Genomic DNA, 13,078 nt, shown 5'->3' with positions numbered 1-13,078 from the left:
CTTAGTCATTTTGAACAGCATACTTACTGTTTCTGTGAGGCGAGCTGTTGTTTATTCAGAGGTGAGTCGGGGAAGGTTTTCGGGACGGACACAATGGAAGTGGATGGTATTTTTGTTCCCCCTCGTCAAACTCATCAAATACACAATCCAACAACCCCAAAACACTTTGGTGGACACGTTATAATCCACACATTCACTACGCTGTGGAATATTAATGCAAAATTACCAGATTGAGTTGTTTATGTGAAGATTGCTAAGACGGAACTACTTACTAAACATGGCGTCTGGGCGTAGTGATTTCAAAAGAAAAAGAAGTTCCCAGTATTTGCTTCAGTGTCGTAACGCTACACTATTATTTGTTGGTGTTTCACAGCGTAGTGAATATGTGGATTATAACGTGTCCCCCAAAGTGTTTTGGGGTTGTTGGATTGTGTATTTGATGAGTTTGACGAGGGCGAACAAAAATACCATTCACCTCCATTGTGTCCGTCCCGAAAACCTTCCCCGACTCACCTCTGGATAAACAACAGCTCGCCCTCACAAAAAAAGTAAGTATGCTGTTCGAAATGACTAAGGAATTGCGCTAAATGGGCCAATTTGGCAAAATGTTGAAGTATCGCTTTAAACTGACATTCAGAAAGAAACAAACCTTTGTAGTAGAAGAGACATCTGTCAGCCAGGACGAACCACCGCCTGTTCCACTGCTTCACGCCACTGCTGGCCTGCACGCACACACACACACACACACACACACACACACACACACACACACACACACACACACACACACACACACACACCATTAATCACCTCACAACACCCCACGTCCCTCAGTCTCTACAGAGCGGAGCTAATCCTGTGAAGCTGCCGGTTTAATCTGGATGTCATCTCTAATGTGAGGCTGTGAGCAGGTGTCTTCAGCTCCTGCTCCTTGGACAGTTCTCTCGGTGTCTTCTCCTCTACGGACCGTCCTCTCAGGCCGCCCGCCACTCCGTGTGAGCGCTGCCGTCGGTGCTGTTCTGCTGTTGTCCACACTGCTGCGCTGTTTGCACGGAGAGGAGCTCCTACCTGCTTGTGCAGCCATCCTTGTTTCACAACCTCCGCTTTGGGATTCCTGCGCATGGAGTTGGAGCGCTTCCCAAACGTGGCGGCCTTCCTGGGAGTACGAGACGTCTGCAGGGACACATACAGTCATCATCACAACCGTGTGTGTATGTGTGTGTGTGTGGGTGTGTGTGGGTGTGTGTGCTCACCCGAGAGAAGGACTGTGCTGCTGGAGACAGATCTGAAACCATGGTGGTGCGTTTGGAGTTGAGGCTCTTCTCGTCAGCAGTTTTCACTTTTCCATTCATATCTATGTGGCAGCGTCTGCACAGCAGAGGAAAGACTTCAGAGAGGCGTCAGCACAGGGTTTGGAGCTGCATTATAAGGATTACAATCTCTAGGCAGTGAAACTCAAGTCAGTTATGAAGGACTCAGCATCTTGGGAACATATTCTAGAGTGTGTGTGTGTGTGTGTGTGTGTGTGTGTGTGTGTGTGTGTGTGTGTGTGTGTGTGTGTGTGTGTGAGCTTCTGCTGATCGATGGCTCTGATGAATTTGCAGTGATTGTTGTCACCACCGTTTCCTTGATGAAAGCGTTCTTCTTTTGTTGTTGTTGTTATTTATGTCTTCATTTCCACCTGTAACATCGACCAACACCTGAACAGCTGCACGACTTCCAGCTGCTCGAACACAGACAGTGGTGACAGGCTGATCTGCTGCAGTGCAGTGCTGACTGGCCGTCCACTGACTCCTGGTAAGTGGCGATTGGGGTTGTAGCCCCGCCCCCCCAGCGACATATCAGGACCCCAGTGGAGGCATTTGGGGAATTAACTGTAGTAACTCTATTACAACTCTACTGTAGCTCTACTGTGACTCCAGTGTAACTCTACAGTAAGCTGAGTGTCTGCTGTGACTCAGCTCTCAGCTGAACTCTGCTGTAACTCCATGTTGTTAAGCGGTGTTCACCAGGACAGCTACAGCTACAGCGCAGGGTCTCAACATCTGCTGCAGCAGAAAGTTTGGACGCTGAAGGAAGTCGGTGGCCAGATAAGAGGAAGACCAGTTAATCCTAAACACTGGAGGTCCCCAGAGGATTTGATTTGATTCTTAAAGATGCAGTAAGTCATGTTACATCACACAACGTACCCCCTATAACATTTCCCTACAAACGCCACTGGATGTGCTGCCACAGCGTTACATGACAAACTGAACTTTGGCACATTTTAAGATCTTCAGAGTTTTAAACCTTTCGCCACGTATAACCTCACATTCCTGTTCTTTTTGCTCTCAGAACTAAAACAAGACCTTTAGACTTATTCTGCAGACGGATGGAGAGCATCATTCACAGATACTGACAACTGGACTGCAGTTGATCTGCTCCAGCTGCGTGTGTGTGGATGTGTGCGTGCATGCATGTGTGTCAATGTGTGTTGAGGTGTGTAGATGTGTGTGGGTGTGTGTGGATGTGTGTGGATGTGTGTAGATGTGTGTGGATGTGTGTGGATGTGTGTAGATGTGTGTGGGTGTGTGTGGATGTGTGTGGATGTGTGTAGATGTGTCTAGATGTGTGTAGATGTGTGTAGATGTGTGTGGATGTGTGTGGGTGTGTGTGGATGTGTGTGGATGTGTGTAGATGTGTCTAGATGTGTGTAGATGTGTGTAGATGTGTGTGGATGTGTGTGGGTGTGTGTGGATGTGTGTGGATGTGTGTAGATGTGTCTAGATGTGTGTAGATGTGTGTAGATGTGTGTGGGTGTGTGTGGATGTGTGTGGATGTGTGTAGATGTGTCTAGATGTGTGTAGATGTGTGTAGATGTGTGTGGATGTGTGTGGGTGTGTGTGGATGTGTGTGGATGTGTGTAGATGTGTCTAGATGTGTGTAGATGTGTGTAGATGTGTGTGGATGTGTGTGGGTGTGTGTGGGTGTGTGTGGGTGTGTGTGGATGTGTGTGGATGTGTGTGGATGTGTGTCGATGTGTGTAGATGTGTGTGGATGTGTGCGTACATGCATGTGTGTCAATGTGTGTCGAGGTGTGTAGATGTGTGTGGGTGTGTGTGGATGTGTGTAGATGTGTGTGGATGTGTGTAGATGTGTGTGGATGTGTGCGTACATGCATGTGTGTCAATGTGTGTCGAGGTGTGTAGATGTGTGTGGGTGTGTGTGGATGTGTGTAGATGTGTGTCGATGTGTGTAGATGTGTGTGGATGTGTGCGTACATGCATGTGTGTCAATGTGTGTCGAGGTGTGTAGATGTGTGTGGATGTGTGTGGATGTGTGTAGATGTGTGTGGATGTGTGTGGATGTGTGTGGATGTGTGTGGATGTGTGTAGATGTGTGTGGGTGTGTGTGGGTGTGTGTGGATGTGTGTGGATGTGTGTGTGGTGTGGATGTGTGTGGGTGTGTGTGGGTGTGTGTGGATGTGTGTAGATGTGTATAGATGTGTGTAGATGTGTGTGGATGTGTGTGGATGTGTGTGGGTGTGTGTGGGTGTGTGTGGATGTGTGTAGATGTGTGTGGATGTGTGTAGATGTGTGTGTATAGTGTGTGTGTGTGTGTAGTGTGTGTAGTGTGTGTGTGTGTGTATAGTGTGTGTGTGTGTGTAGTGTGTGTAGTGTGTGTGTGTGTGTGTGTGTGTGGGTGTGTGTGTGTGTGTAGTGTGTGTGTGTGTGTGTGTGGGTGTGTGTGGGTGTGTGTGTAGTGTGTGTAGTGTGTGTGTGTGAATGTGTGTAGATGTGTGTGTGTGTGTGTGTGTGTGTGTGGGTGTGTGTGGATGTGTGTGTAGTGTGTGTGTGTGTAGTGTGTGTGTGTGTGTGGGTGTATAGTGTGTGTAGTGTGTGGGTGTGTGTAGTGTGTGTGTGTGTGTGTGTGTGTGTGTAGTGTGTGTAGTGTGTGTGTGTGTGTAGTGTGTGTGTGTGTGTGTGTGTGTGTGTGTGTGTGTGTGTGTGTGTGTGTGTGTGTGTAGTGTGTGTGTGTGTGTGTTGGGACTCACTGGATGGACGGCTGAGCTGGTGCGGGCTCCTCCAGCTGGACTGAGCTCAGTGCTGCTCCTGCTGGTCCGCCGGCTTCATGTTGACTGAAAACAAACCCAGAGGACAACGAGGACGTGGATTTATGTAACGGCCGTCAGCACAGTGTCGTAACCACAGGAGATACACCCCGACCACTGGCAGGGCTCCTGGTCCCGGCCGCGGGCCCAGACCACGCCGCCGAGTCCAGCAGCGCCCACAGAGGAACACGTTTTCAGTTTGAGAGGTTCAGGAACCGGCTGGTAAATGGTGACTGTGTCACCGTCACTGATCAGAATCTTGAGTTTTCATGCTGACGTTTGTGATAAGGAGGGAATTTAAATCAGCATTAGTAAAGAAATGTTTTTAAACTTCAAGCTTCAGTCTCTCTAATAAAGTAATCCTACCAAAAAGAACTGAAAATCCCCCGAATAACCTTCACACATCACTAAACCTGCTCAAACAATCCTGAAACAGCCTGCGAGAATAACGCCATTACAGATAATAGAGTTTGAGAGGCCAGTAAACAGGGAGAAGGACAGAGACTTTCACCACCTAAAACCACCGACACCATTCAGCAACACTTTAAGAAGTGACATTTAAAAGAAGAACACTGAAGCACTCAACCTCCGTGACTGAAGTCAAAGGTCAACACAGCCGTGACTCTACTGTAACAGAGCTGAGGGTTTTCAGCAGCTTTGCAGGAAACGCAGTAAGTTATTCCAGTGTGAATGCTGCTGGTCAGCAGGACCTCACAGCAGGGGGTCTGAGCTGCTGCTGCTTCGTACCTTCATCATGAAATCAGCACAACCAACCGGCCAGGACAACTCTGGACACTACCCAGGACGCACATGCAGCTGTCAGAAGACAACAAATCATTTGAAATATTCAGAAACAGATGCATCATTATTCAGTTCAGATAGAAAGCTGAGCTGGTTTTATCACTGGACTCTGTCAAGAGTCTGAGTCTGTGTTCATCCTGTTTCCACACTTTATACTGTCTGACTCAGTTTAAAACGGCTTTGGATTCATTATCACACAACATCATGATGAGAGAAAACTCTCTGGAATTATCGACAATAATAAACACTCTTAACCAGTAGTCAGACTTGATTAAAGATATTGATCTGAATAAACAGTTCATAATAGCATTTTAATCTCATCTCGGTATTTATTAGAGGAAGTAACCACTTCTGATCCAAACTGATTTTGGCAGATGAATCAATAAATGGATTAATATTTGTTCATGTTTGTATAGATAAACAGAGAGACGGACATAAGTAAAGAGGCTTGAGGAAGCAGCTTCCATCCTTCCAGGCTCAGAGCGGTGATCTGGGCGTAGTTGGCGTCTCGGAGGAGTTCCAGTGGACTGAAGAAATGCTGCAGTGAAAACATCAGCAGCTCCTGATCGGCGTGAAGCCTGATCTGCTGCAGTGCTGTCTGCTCTCTCTCGTCTCTGTCTTCACCATGAACGAACACACTGATCAGGTGAGCTCCATCTGGACCGAGGCTTCTTCAGCTCAGGACGGAGCACACCGACGGAGGACTCAGGTTCACAGGATGACGTCAACAGAAACTTCATGGTTTGCCTCATCGGTGGGAAAACAAACAGCAACCTTAATAAGGAGTAGCGGTATTTCAAAGATGAAGACATGAGATTCAACAGCTGAGACAAAATGACCAGAGGAACATATAACAGGATACACTCAGAACAGCTTATCGTGTCAGACTGATTTTGTTTTATGTTTCTGGATGTATACTGTTTTAAAAATACAAATTAGAAGCTAGTAAAGCACCTTTGAGGTGACGACCTGATGAGGCTCAGTGTCAGGTGGGCTGCAGCGCTGTCGACGCAGCCAGAGGGGGAAACATTGAGGAATCTCAAATATAAAACCTGAGCTGAGTTAGTTCCCACTTTATGGTTCACTCAGGGTGTGTTCAATATGTGGTCACTCACAGCCTTCAGTCAGAAACTACTAATGGTCAAGAAAATAAACACTGGAGCCTCCAAACCATGAACCATCGAGCCTTCTGTACATTCTGTGTGCTTTGGCCAGCTGTGTTTTGCTTTGTTGGTTTTTGCTGTTTAGGATACTTTTTAGTGGAACTTTAAATTGTTTCATTCCCCTTAGCCAACATATTTGAAGTGAAACATGTCAGTTTGTCAAATCAGTTATTTTACTCTGAAATTGTTCTATATCTGGGAATATTCATGGTTCGCTCACTAAACTGTGGGACTGTAAACTAAAAATTCCAAACCACAACGCACAGTTTGACAAAAGTAAGATGAACGGAAAACAGATTTCACCGATACAGCACATTTCCACCACAGCCCTCCACACTGTCAAACACTTCCATACCTGCAGGAGGCTCAATAAATCCACCGGGAGCACTTCAGCATTCAGTGTCTTGCTCAAGGACACTTTGATACGTGAGCAGGGGGAGATGGGAATCAAACCTGCAATCTTCCAATTAAGAGACGACCACTCTACCAATGAGCCACAGCTGCACAATTACTGAGAAGCTAATTCATCCCTTTATCCAGATAGAATTTGATCAGTAAACTCACTGTAGAGGAGCTGTAGAGTCACTATAGAGAAGATGTAGAGTCACAGGTTGTAGATTTGTGATCGTGGTCAAACTTACCAACACTCCAATAACACTTCAGTCTAACAGAAACATCCACATCAGCTTCACGTCCTTCAGTTATAGTTTCATGAATGTGGATGACCCGCGTTCAATCTCTTTTTCACAGCACTTCCAGTTTGAAAAGTTAATGATCTTAATACCAAAAATCCAGTGGAGTTACGTAGTCCTTATAAGCTGTTCCATCCAATAAAGCTTCACACTGAGCCTAAATTCAGCCAACAGAGACATGTTACCACAACACAGCAGCACAGCGACTGCAGGAAGCCTCAAGGAACGCTGAGCTACAGCATCCATCACACTGAGCGGCGACAGCCCAGATAAACATCATCGACTCAGCATCGTTTCCCATTCAGAGAACAGTGGCAGTCCACACACACACAAACACACACACACACACACACACACACACACACACACACACACACACACACACACACACACACACACACACACACACAATGGCACAGTCATGTAAACAGATGTAAACCCTCACACACAGTGACACACCCAGAACGCACTAACATACAGTGATCAGCAGGACTTGAGCTTCCTGCTGGCACTGCATTGCAGTCATCTCTGACCTCCAAGCTTCTGCAGTCGACGCCACCATCAGAATCTCCTCCTCCTCCTCCTACTCTCGCCGTCCTCGTCTGTAACCCAGCCCTCATGTCACTTCCTCCTCCGCTCTCCACCTACCTAACTCTCCTGTCCACGCGGAACTTCAGCATCCTCCACCGGATCGCTCATTTACCGGCAGCCAGCGGACGATCGGACGGACGAATGAAGGCGGGGGGCTGAAGCTGCTGGGATGGGGGTGAGGAGCGCTGCACGGTGCTGACATGCCTTTCTCTCTGCCTGTTTAACCTGGTTTATGCTCCCTCTCCTCTTTCTTTTTATCTCCTTCGCTCTCCCTCCCTCCTTCCTGCTGAGAAATGCAACCCTCAGCGTATTCTACCCCTCGCCCTGACGGGTGGAGGCTCTCTCTGGATATCTCACTCTCCATCTGTCTGTCCCATCCGTCTCCCAGCCTGATCGCCACTTCTGCATCAGACCGAGTCTCAGTGTGGAGTCATACTGCTGAGCGCTCTGTCAATAGGACTTCAGAGAGTGTCCGGAGCGATTTAAAAAGCTGTCAGTCACACACCAGAAGAGCATTCAGCTCACTTATGGACAAACGCACTCTAAAAGACTTTCTCATTCTCATCGAAATCAACAACATTTCCAAATTTTATCTATAAGTCCATTTTAACATACTCAACAACAACAAAGGAACAAATGTACACATGTTCTGATATTACTTAAGCTACAGTTAGTCTGCTCCTGGACAGATAAATTAGTTACTTAGCTACGTACATTCAGAACAGAGTAGAAATCAAAAAAGTCTTGAAAAAAAATACATATCAGGTCACAGAAATCAACTATTCTCAGACTAAACACTACACTTTAAAATCAAGTCAAGATCTGTGACGTCATATTGACCTTGACCTTTTCCAGGAACTTCCCTCTGGGATCAATGAAGTATTTCTATTGTATTGTATTGTATTGTATTGACATGATTAACATCATGGATCCTTCCTGCAGTTGACCATTATCCTGTCTGTTGTCATCATGACCAGTGACAACTGCATATAACTGTGAGGTCAGAGACACGTCACACTGAGATCACACCACAATCATACTGAGACTACACCGAAAACACACTGAGATCACACCAAAATCATACTGAGACCATACCAAAATCACACTGAGATCACACCAAAATCATACTGAGACCACACCAAAATCACACTGAGATCACACCACAATCACACAGACAGATCACACTAAAATCACAGTGAAATCACACTGAGATCACACCACAATCACACAAAAATCACACTGAGATCACACAAAAATCACACTGCGATCACACCACAATCATACTGAGATCACACCAAAATCACACTGATATAACACCAAAATCACACAGAGATCACACTAAATTCCCAATGAGATCAGTGAAATCACACAGAGATCACATTGAAATCACACTAAAATCACAGCGAAATCACATTGAAATCATACTACAATCACAGTGGGACCACACCACAATCACACACAGAGATCAAACTAAAATCACAGTGAAATCACACTGAGATCACACCACAATCACACTGAGATCACACCACAATCATACTGAGATCACACCAAAATCACACTGATAACACACCAAAATCACACAGAGATCACACTAAATTCCCAATGAGATCAGTGAAATCACACAAAGATCACATTGAAATCACAGCGAAATCACACTGAAATCACACCACAATCACACTGGGATCATAACAAAATCACACTGAGATTACAGCAAGATCACTCTGAGTTCACACCACAATCATACTGAGATCACATCAAAATCACACTGAGATCAGATTGAAATCACACTAAAATCACAGCGAAACCACACACAGATCACATTGAAATCACAATGAAATCACACCACAATCACACTGAGGTCACACCAAAATCACACTGAGATTACACCAAAATCACACAGAGATCACACCACAATCATACTGAGATCACACCACAATCACACTGAGATCACACGAAAATCACACTGCGATCACACCACAATCATACTGAGATCACACCAAAATCACACTGATGTCACACCAAAATCACACAGAGATCACACTAAATTCCCAATGAGATCAGTGAAATCACACAAAGATCACATTGAAATCACAGCGAAATCACACTGAAATCACACCACAATCACACTGGGATCACACCAAAATCACACTGAAATCGCAACACAATAACACTAGGATCACAACAAAGTCACACTGAGATTACAGCAAAATCACTCTGAGTTCACACCAAAATCACACTGACATCACACCACAATCATACTGAGATCACATCAAAAACACACTGATATCACACCAAAATCACACAGAGATCACACTAAATTCCCAATGAGATCAGTGAAATCACACAAAGATCACATTGAAATCACACTGAAATCACACTAAAATCATACTGAGATCACACCAAAATCACACTGAGATTACAGCAAAATCACTCTGAGTTCACACCAAAATCACTCTGACATCACACCACAATCACACTGAGATCACACCACAATCATACTGAGATCACACCACAATCATACTGAGATCACACTGAAATCCCAATGAGATCAGTGAAATCACACAGAGATCACATTGAAATCACAATGAAATCACACCACAATCACACTGAGATCACACCAAAATCACCCTGAGATTACACCAAAATCACACTGGGATCACACCAAAATCACAGTGAAATCACACTGAGATCACACCAAAATCACACTGAGATCACAGAGATCACACTAATATCACAGTGAAATCACACTGAAATCACACCACAATCACACTGGGATCACGCCAAAATCACACTCAAATTACAGCAAAATCACTGAGATCACACCGAAATCACACTGACATGACACCACAATCATACTGAGATCACACAAAAATCATAGAGATCACACTAAAATCACGCTGAAATCACACTGAGATCACATCACAATCACACTGAGATCACAGCAAAATCACACCACAATCATACTGAGATCACACCAAAATCACACTGAGATCACACCACAATCATACTGATATCACAGAGATCACCCTAAAATCACATTGAAATCACATCACAATCACACTGGGATCACACCAAAATCACACTGTGATTACAGCAAAATCACTCTGAGTTCATACCAAAATCACACTGACATCACACCACAATCACGCTGAGATCACACAAAAATCACACAGAGATCACACTAAAATCGCAGTGAAATCACACTGAGATCACACCACAATCACACTGAGATCACACCAAAATTACACTGAGATCACACCACAATCATACTGATATCACAGAGATCAAACTAAAATCACAGTGAAATCACACTGCGATCACACCACAATCACACTGAGATCACACCAATATCACACTGAGATCACACTAAAATCCCAATGAGATCAGTAAAATCACACAAAGAATAGTGAGATCACACTGAGATCACAGCAAACCCCCCATGAGATCACTGAAATTACATTGTGATCACACTGAGATCACTCTGAGATCCGTGAAATCACTCTTAAATCAGTGAAATCTTAGCAAAATCCCACTGAGATCACACTGAGATCATATTGAGACCAGTGAAATCCCAGAGATTAATGAGATCACACTGAGATCACATTGAAATCACACTGAAATCACAGCAAAATTACATGAGATCACACAAAATCATGCTGAGAACAGTGAAATCACAGAGATCAGTGAAATCACACTGAGATCAGTGAAATCACACTGTGATCACACTCAGAAAATGTCACAAGCTGAGAAACTTTTACATTCAAACAGCAAACAAGTGAACGTCGATCAGCTGAGCTGCAGGTTGAGATGACCGACATGCCAGCCATGAGATGACTGCACGTTTGAATCCCAACGCTGGTGGGTAAACACACAGGGTCACTCAGCTTGACCCTTGACCCCTTACCAACTCCCTGAAGCTCCGCTCATCACTCCTCAAAATGGGATGGGTTAAAAGCAAAGAAGTGATGCAAAAAGGAGCCAATAAATTTTTTTTATTTTTTTTAATCAAATCTGGCAATTCTGTTTCAGCTGGAGTTTTCAGAAACTTCTAGCTTCTTCCTGGGATCCTGCAGCACAGTTTGGTCCTTTGATTCCATCGTGCTTTATGCTAAACCTCAGATGAGAACTGATCCCAGCAGAGGCCTGGACTACCAAGAACAGACCCGGGACGTCTCTCTGTTTTCTGGATTCACAAACCCACATTCACACTCCTCGTCCCACAGCTCTGTGAAGCAGGTTATCAACTCAGTGATTCACAATTTGATCAATGTGTGTTCACATGAAAGAGGCGGAGTTTGCACCATCTGACCAATCACAAACCCTGCGGAGCAGCATCCTTCACCATGGAGGAGTAGACAGTTATTCCTCAAAAATATGAAGAGTTCAGACACTTCATGGGGACTGAAGCGACCCTGCTGCCACAGAGAGAGAGTATCCAGCGCATGGGACAGTATGCACAGGCAGCACTCGGATCACTGCATTTCTCTTTATTCCAAGACAAAATATGAGCTGATGATCAACCAGCATGACAGAATCTACTCACTACAAAACTGCAGTTAAATCTAAATGCATCAGTGACAACTAGAACAACCTGAAAGGATCATTTCTCTACATTATGACATTTGACTGCAGGCTCTGAAAAGCAGGACTCCTGCAGTCAGACAGTGTGTGGTGGTGCTGGGGGACGACACGAGAGCACCCCCCCCCCCCCCACCGGAGCCTCAGAGTTCTCAGATGAGTCACTGGGGGACATGAGGATTCTGGAGAAGACCTACGTCAAGAAAAATATAGAGCTGCTGAAAGGCTGACACGTCTGAAATGACCTCGGACAAAGCAACGTGATGATAAAGAGAAATCAGTTGAAACATGTTCGGGGATTCCCTCCTTCAAGAAGCAACAACTGAAACTGAAACTGCTTCTAACAGTTCTCAGCTGAAGATCTCAAATGTCTTCAAATCAACAAAACAACAGTTTTAGTGAAAGTGGCAGAGTTTTTCAGACGTCTGAGGTGTATTTAAACGTCTCTTTTGATCATGAAGGCTGCAGATTCTAGAGAAACTTCTTTCCTGTTTCATGTTATTCATAGCATCAGTTTCCCATCAGTCGTAAGACAAGACAGAAAAACTAAAGTCACAGCAGAACACACACACACACACACACACACACACACACACACACACACACACACACACACACACACACACACACAGTGCTCACCTTTTCTCTTCCTGTTAGCAGAATGCTCGTCTCCACATGCTGGACCGGAGGACAGAGCGGCCAGCAGAACGTCTCTCGGTGCTGCAGAAATATGAAGGAGTGGGAGAGAAAGGAGCGTTTTCAGTCATGTGAGCAGAGAAGTGAAAAACAAAGAGAAACCTGAAACCACGAGAAGCAGAGGAACAGTCCTTCCTCCCTCCTGCTGTCGTCCAGCCGGGCGGGGTGTGAAGACCAGACTGGACTGCTGTCCAGGTAGCAGGACGGTTTCCTCGTCTCAGGCTCAGCGGCCTTTCCTCACTCTCTCCCAGCTGGATGAACATCTCATCAAAGAGGGAGGAGTGAGGAGAAAGAGGAGGGGAATATCACATGTCCTTCGGAGAACTGAAGTCTAGAACCACTTCAGATGAGCTGAAAGCACCTGGGGGTGGGACACACTGAGGACAGGGGACAGAGCGAAAGGTGTCCTTCCCTGCAGAGCTCCTCTCTGGGACGACAGCAGGTGGTGCTGTGAGTCAGAGGTGGTG

General features: G+C 45.3%; 1 protein-coding gene across 9 annotated transcripts in view; it reads right to left on the bottom strand.

Annotated features, from left to right (window-relative positions):
• The window catches only part of plekha6 (pleckstrin homology domain containing, family A member 6), a 36,834-nt gene extending 23,996 nt beyond the window's left edge, over positions 1 to 12,838 (bottom strand). For 6 of the 9 annotated variants that reach the window (XM_030092136.1, XM_030092143.1, XM_030092144.1 and 3 more), the window contains exons 1-5: positions 7,395 to 7,441; positions 4,034 to 4,117; positions 1,254 to 1,368; positions 1,069 to 1,173; positions 650 to 722 (exon numbers count right to left, since the gene is read on the bottom strand). In XM_030092136.1, coding sequence (XP_029947996.1) covers positions 650 to 722; positions 1,069 to 1,173; positions 1,254 to 1,368; positions 4,034 to 4,117; positions 7,395 to 7,426 — 409 coding nt within the window. In that variant the 5' untranslated portion in view covers positions 7,427 to 7,441. Of the gene's footprint in view, positions 1 to 649; positions 723 to 1,068; positions 1,174 to 1,253; positions 1,369 to 4,033; positions 4,118 to 4,837; positions 4,894 to 5,325; positions 5,639 to 7,394; positions 7,442 to 12,554 lie in introns of those variants that run through there. The other 3 variants (XM_030092140.1, XM_030092142.1, XM_030092139.1) reach the window with 3 other exon arrangements.
• Positions 12,839 to 13,078: the final 240 nt, after the last annotated feature.

Source organism: Salarias fasciatus, chromosome 5 (assembly GCF_902148845.1).
Source record: "Salarias fasciatus chromosome 5, fSalaFa1.1, whole genome shotgun sequence".
NCBI lineage: Eukaryota > Metazoa > Chordata > Actinopteri > Blenniiformes > Blenniidae > Salarias > Salarias fasciatus.
The sequence above is the reverse complement of the archived record's forward strand: the minus strand, read 5'-3'. Positions and strand labels throughout refer to the sequence as shown.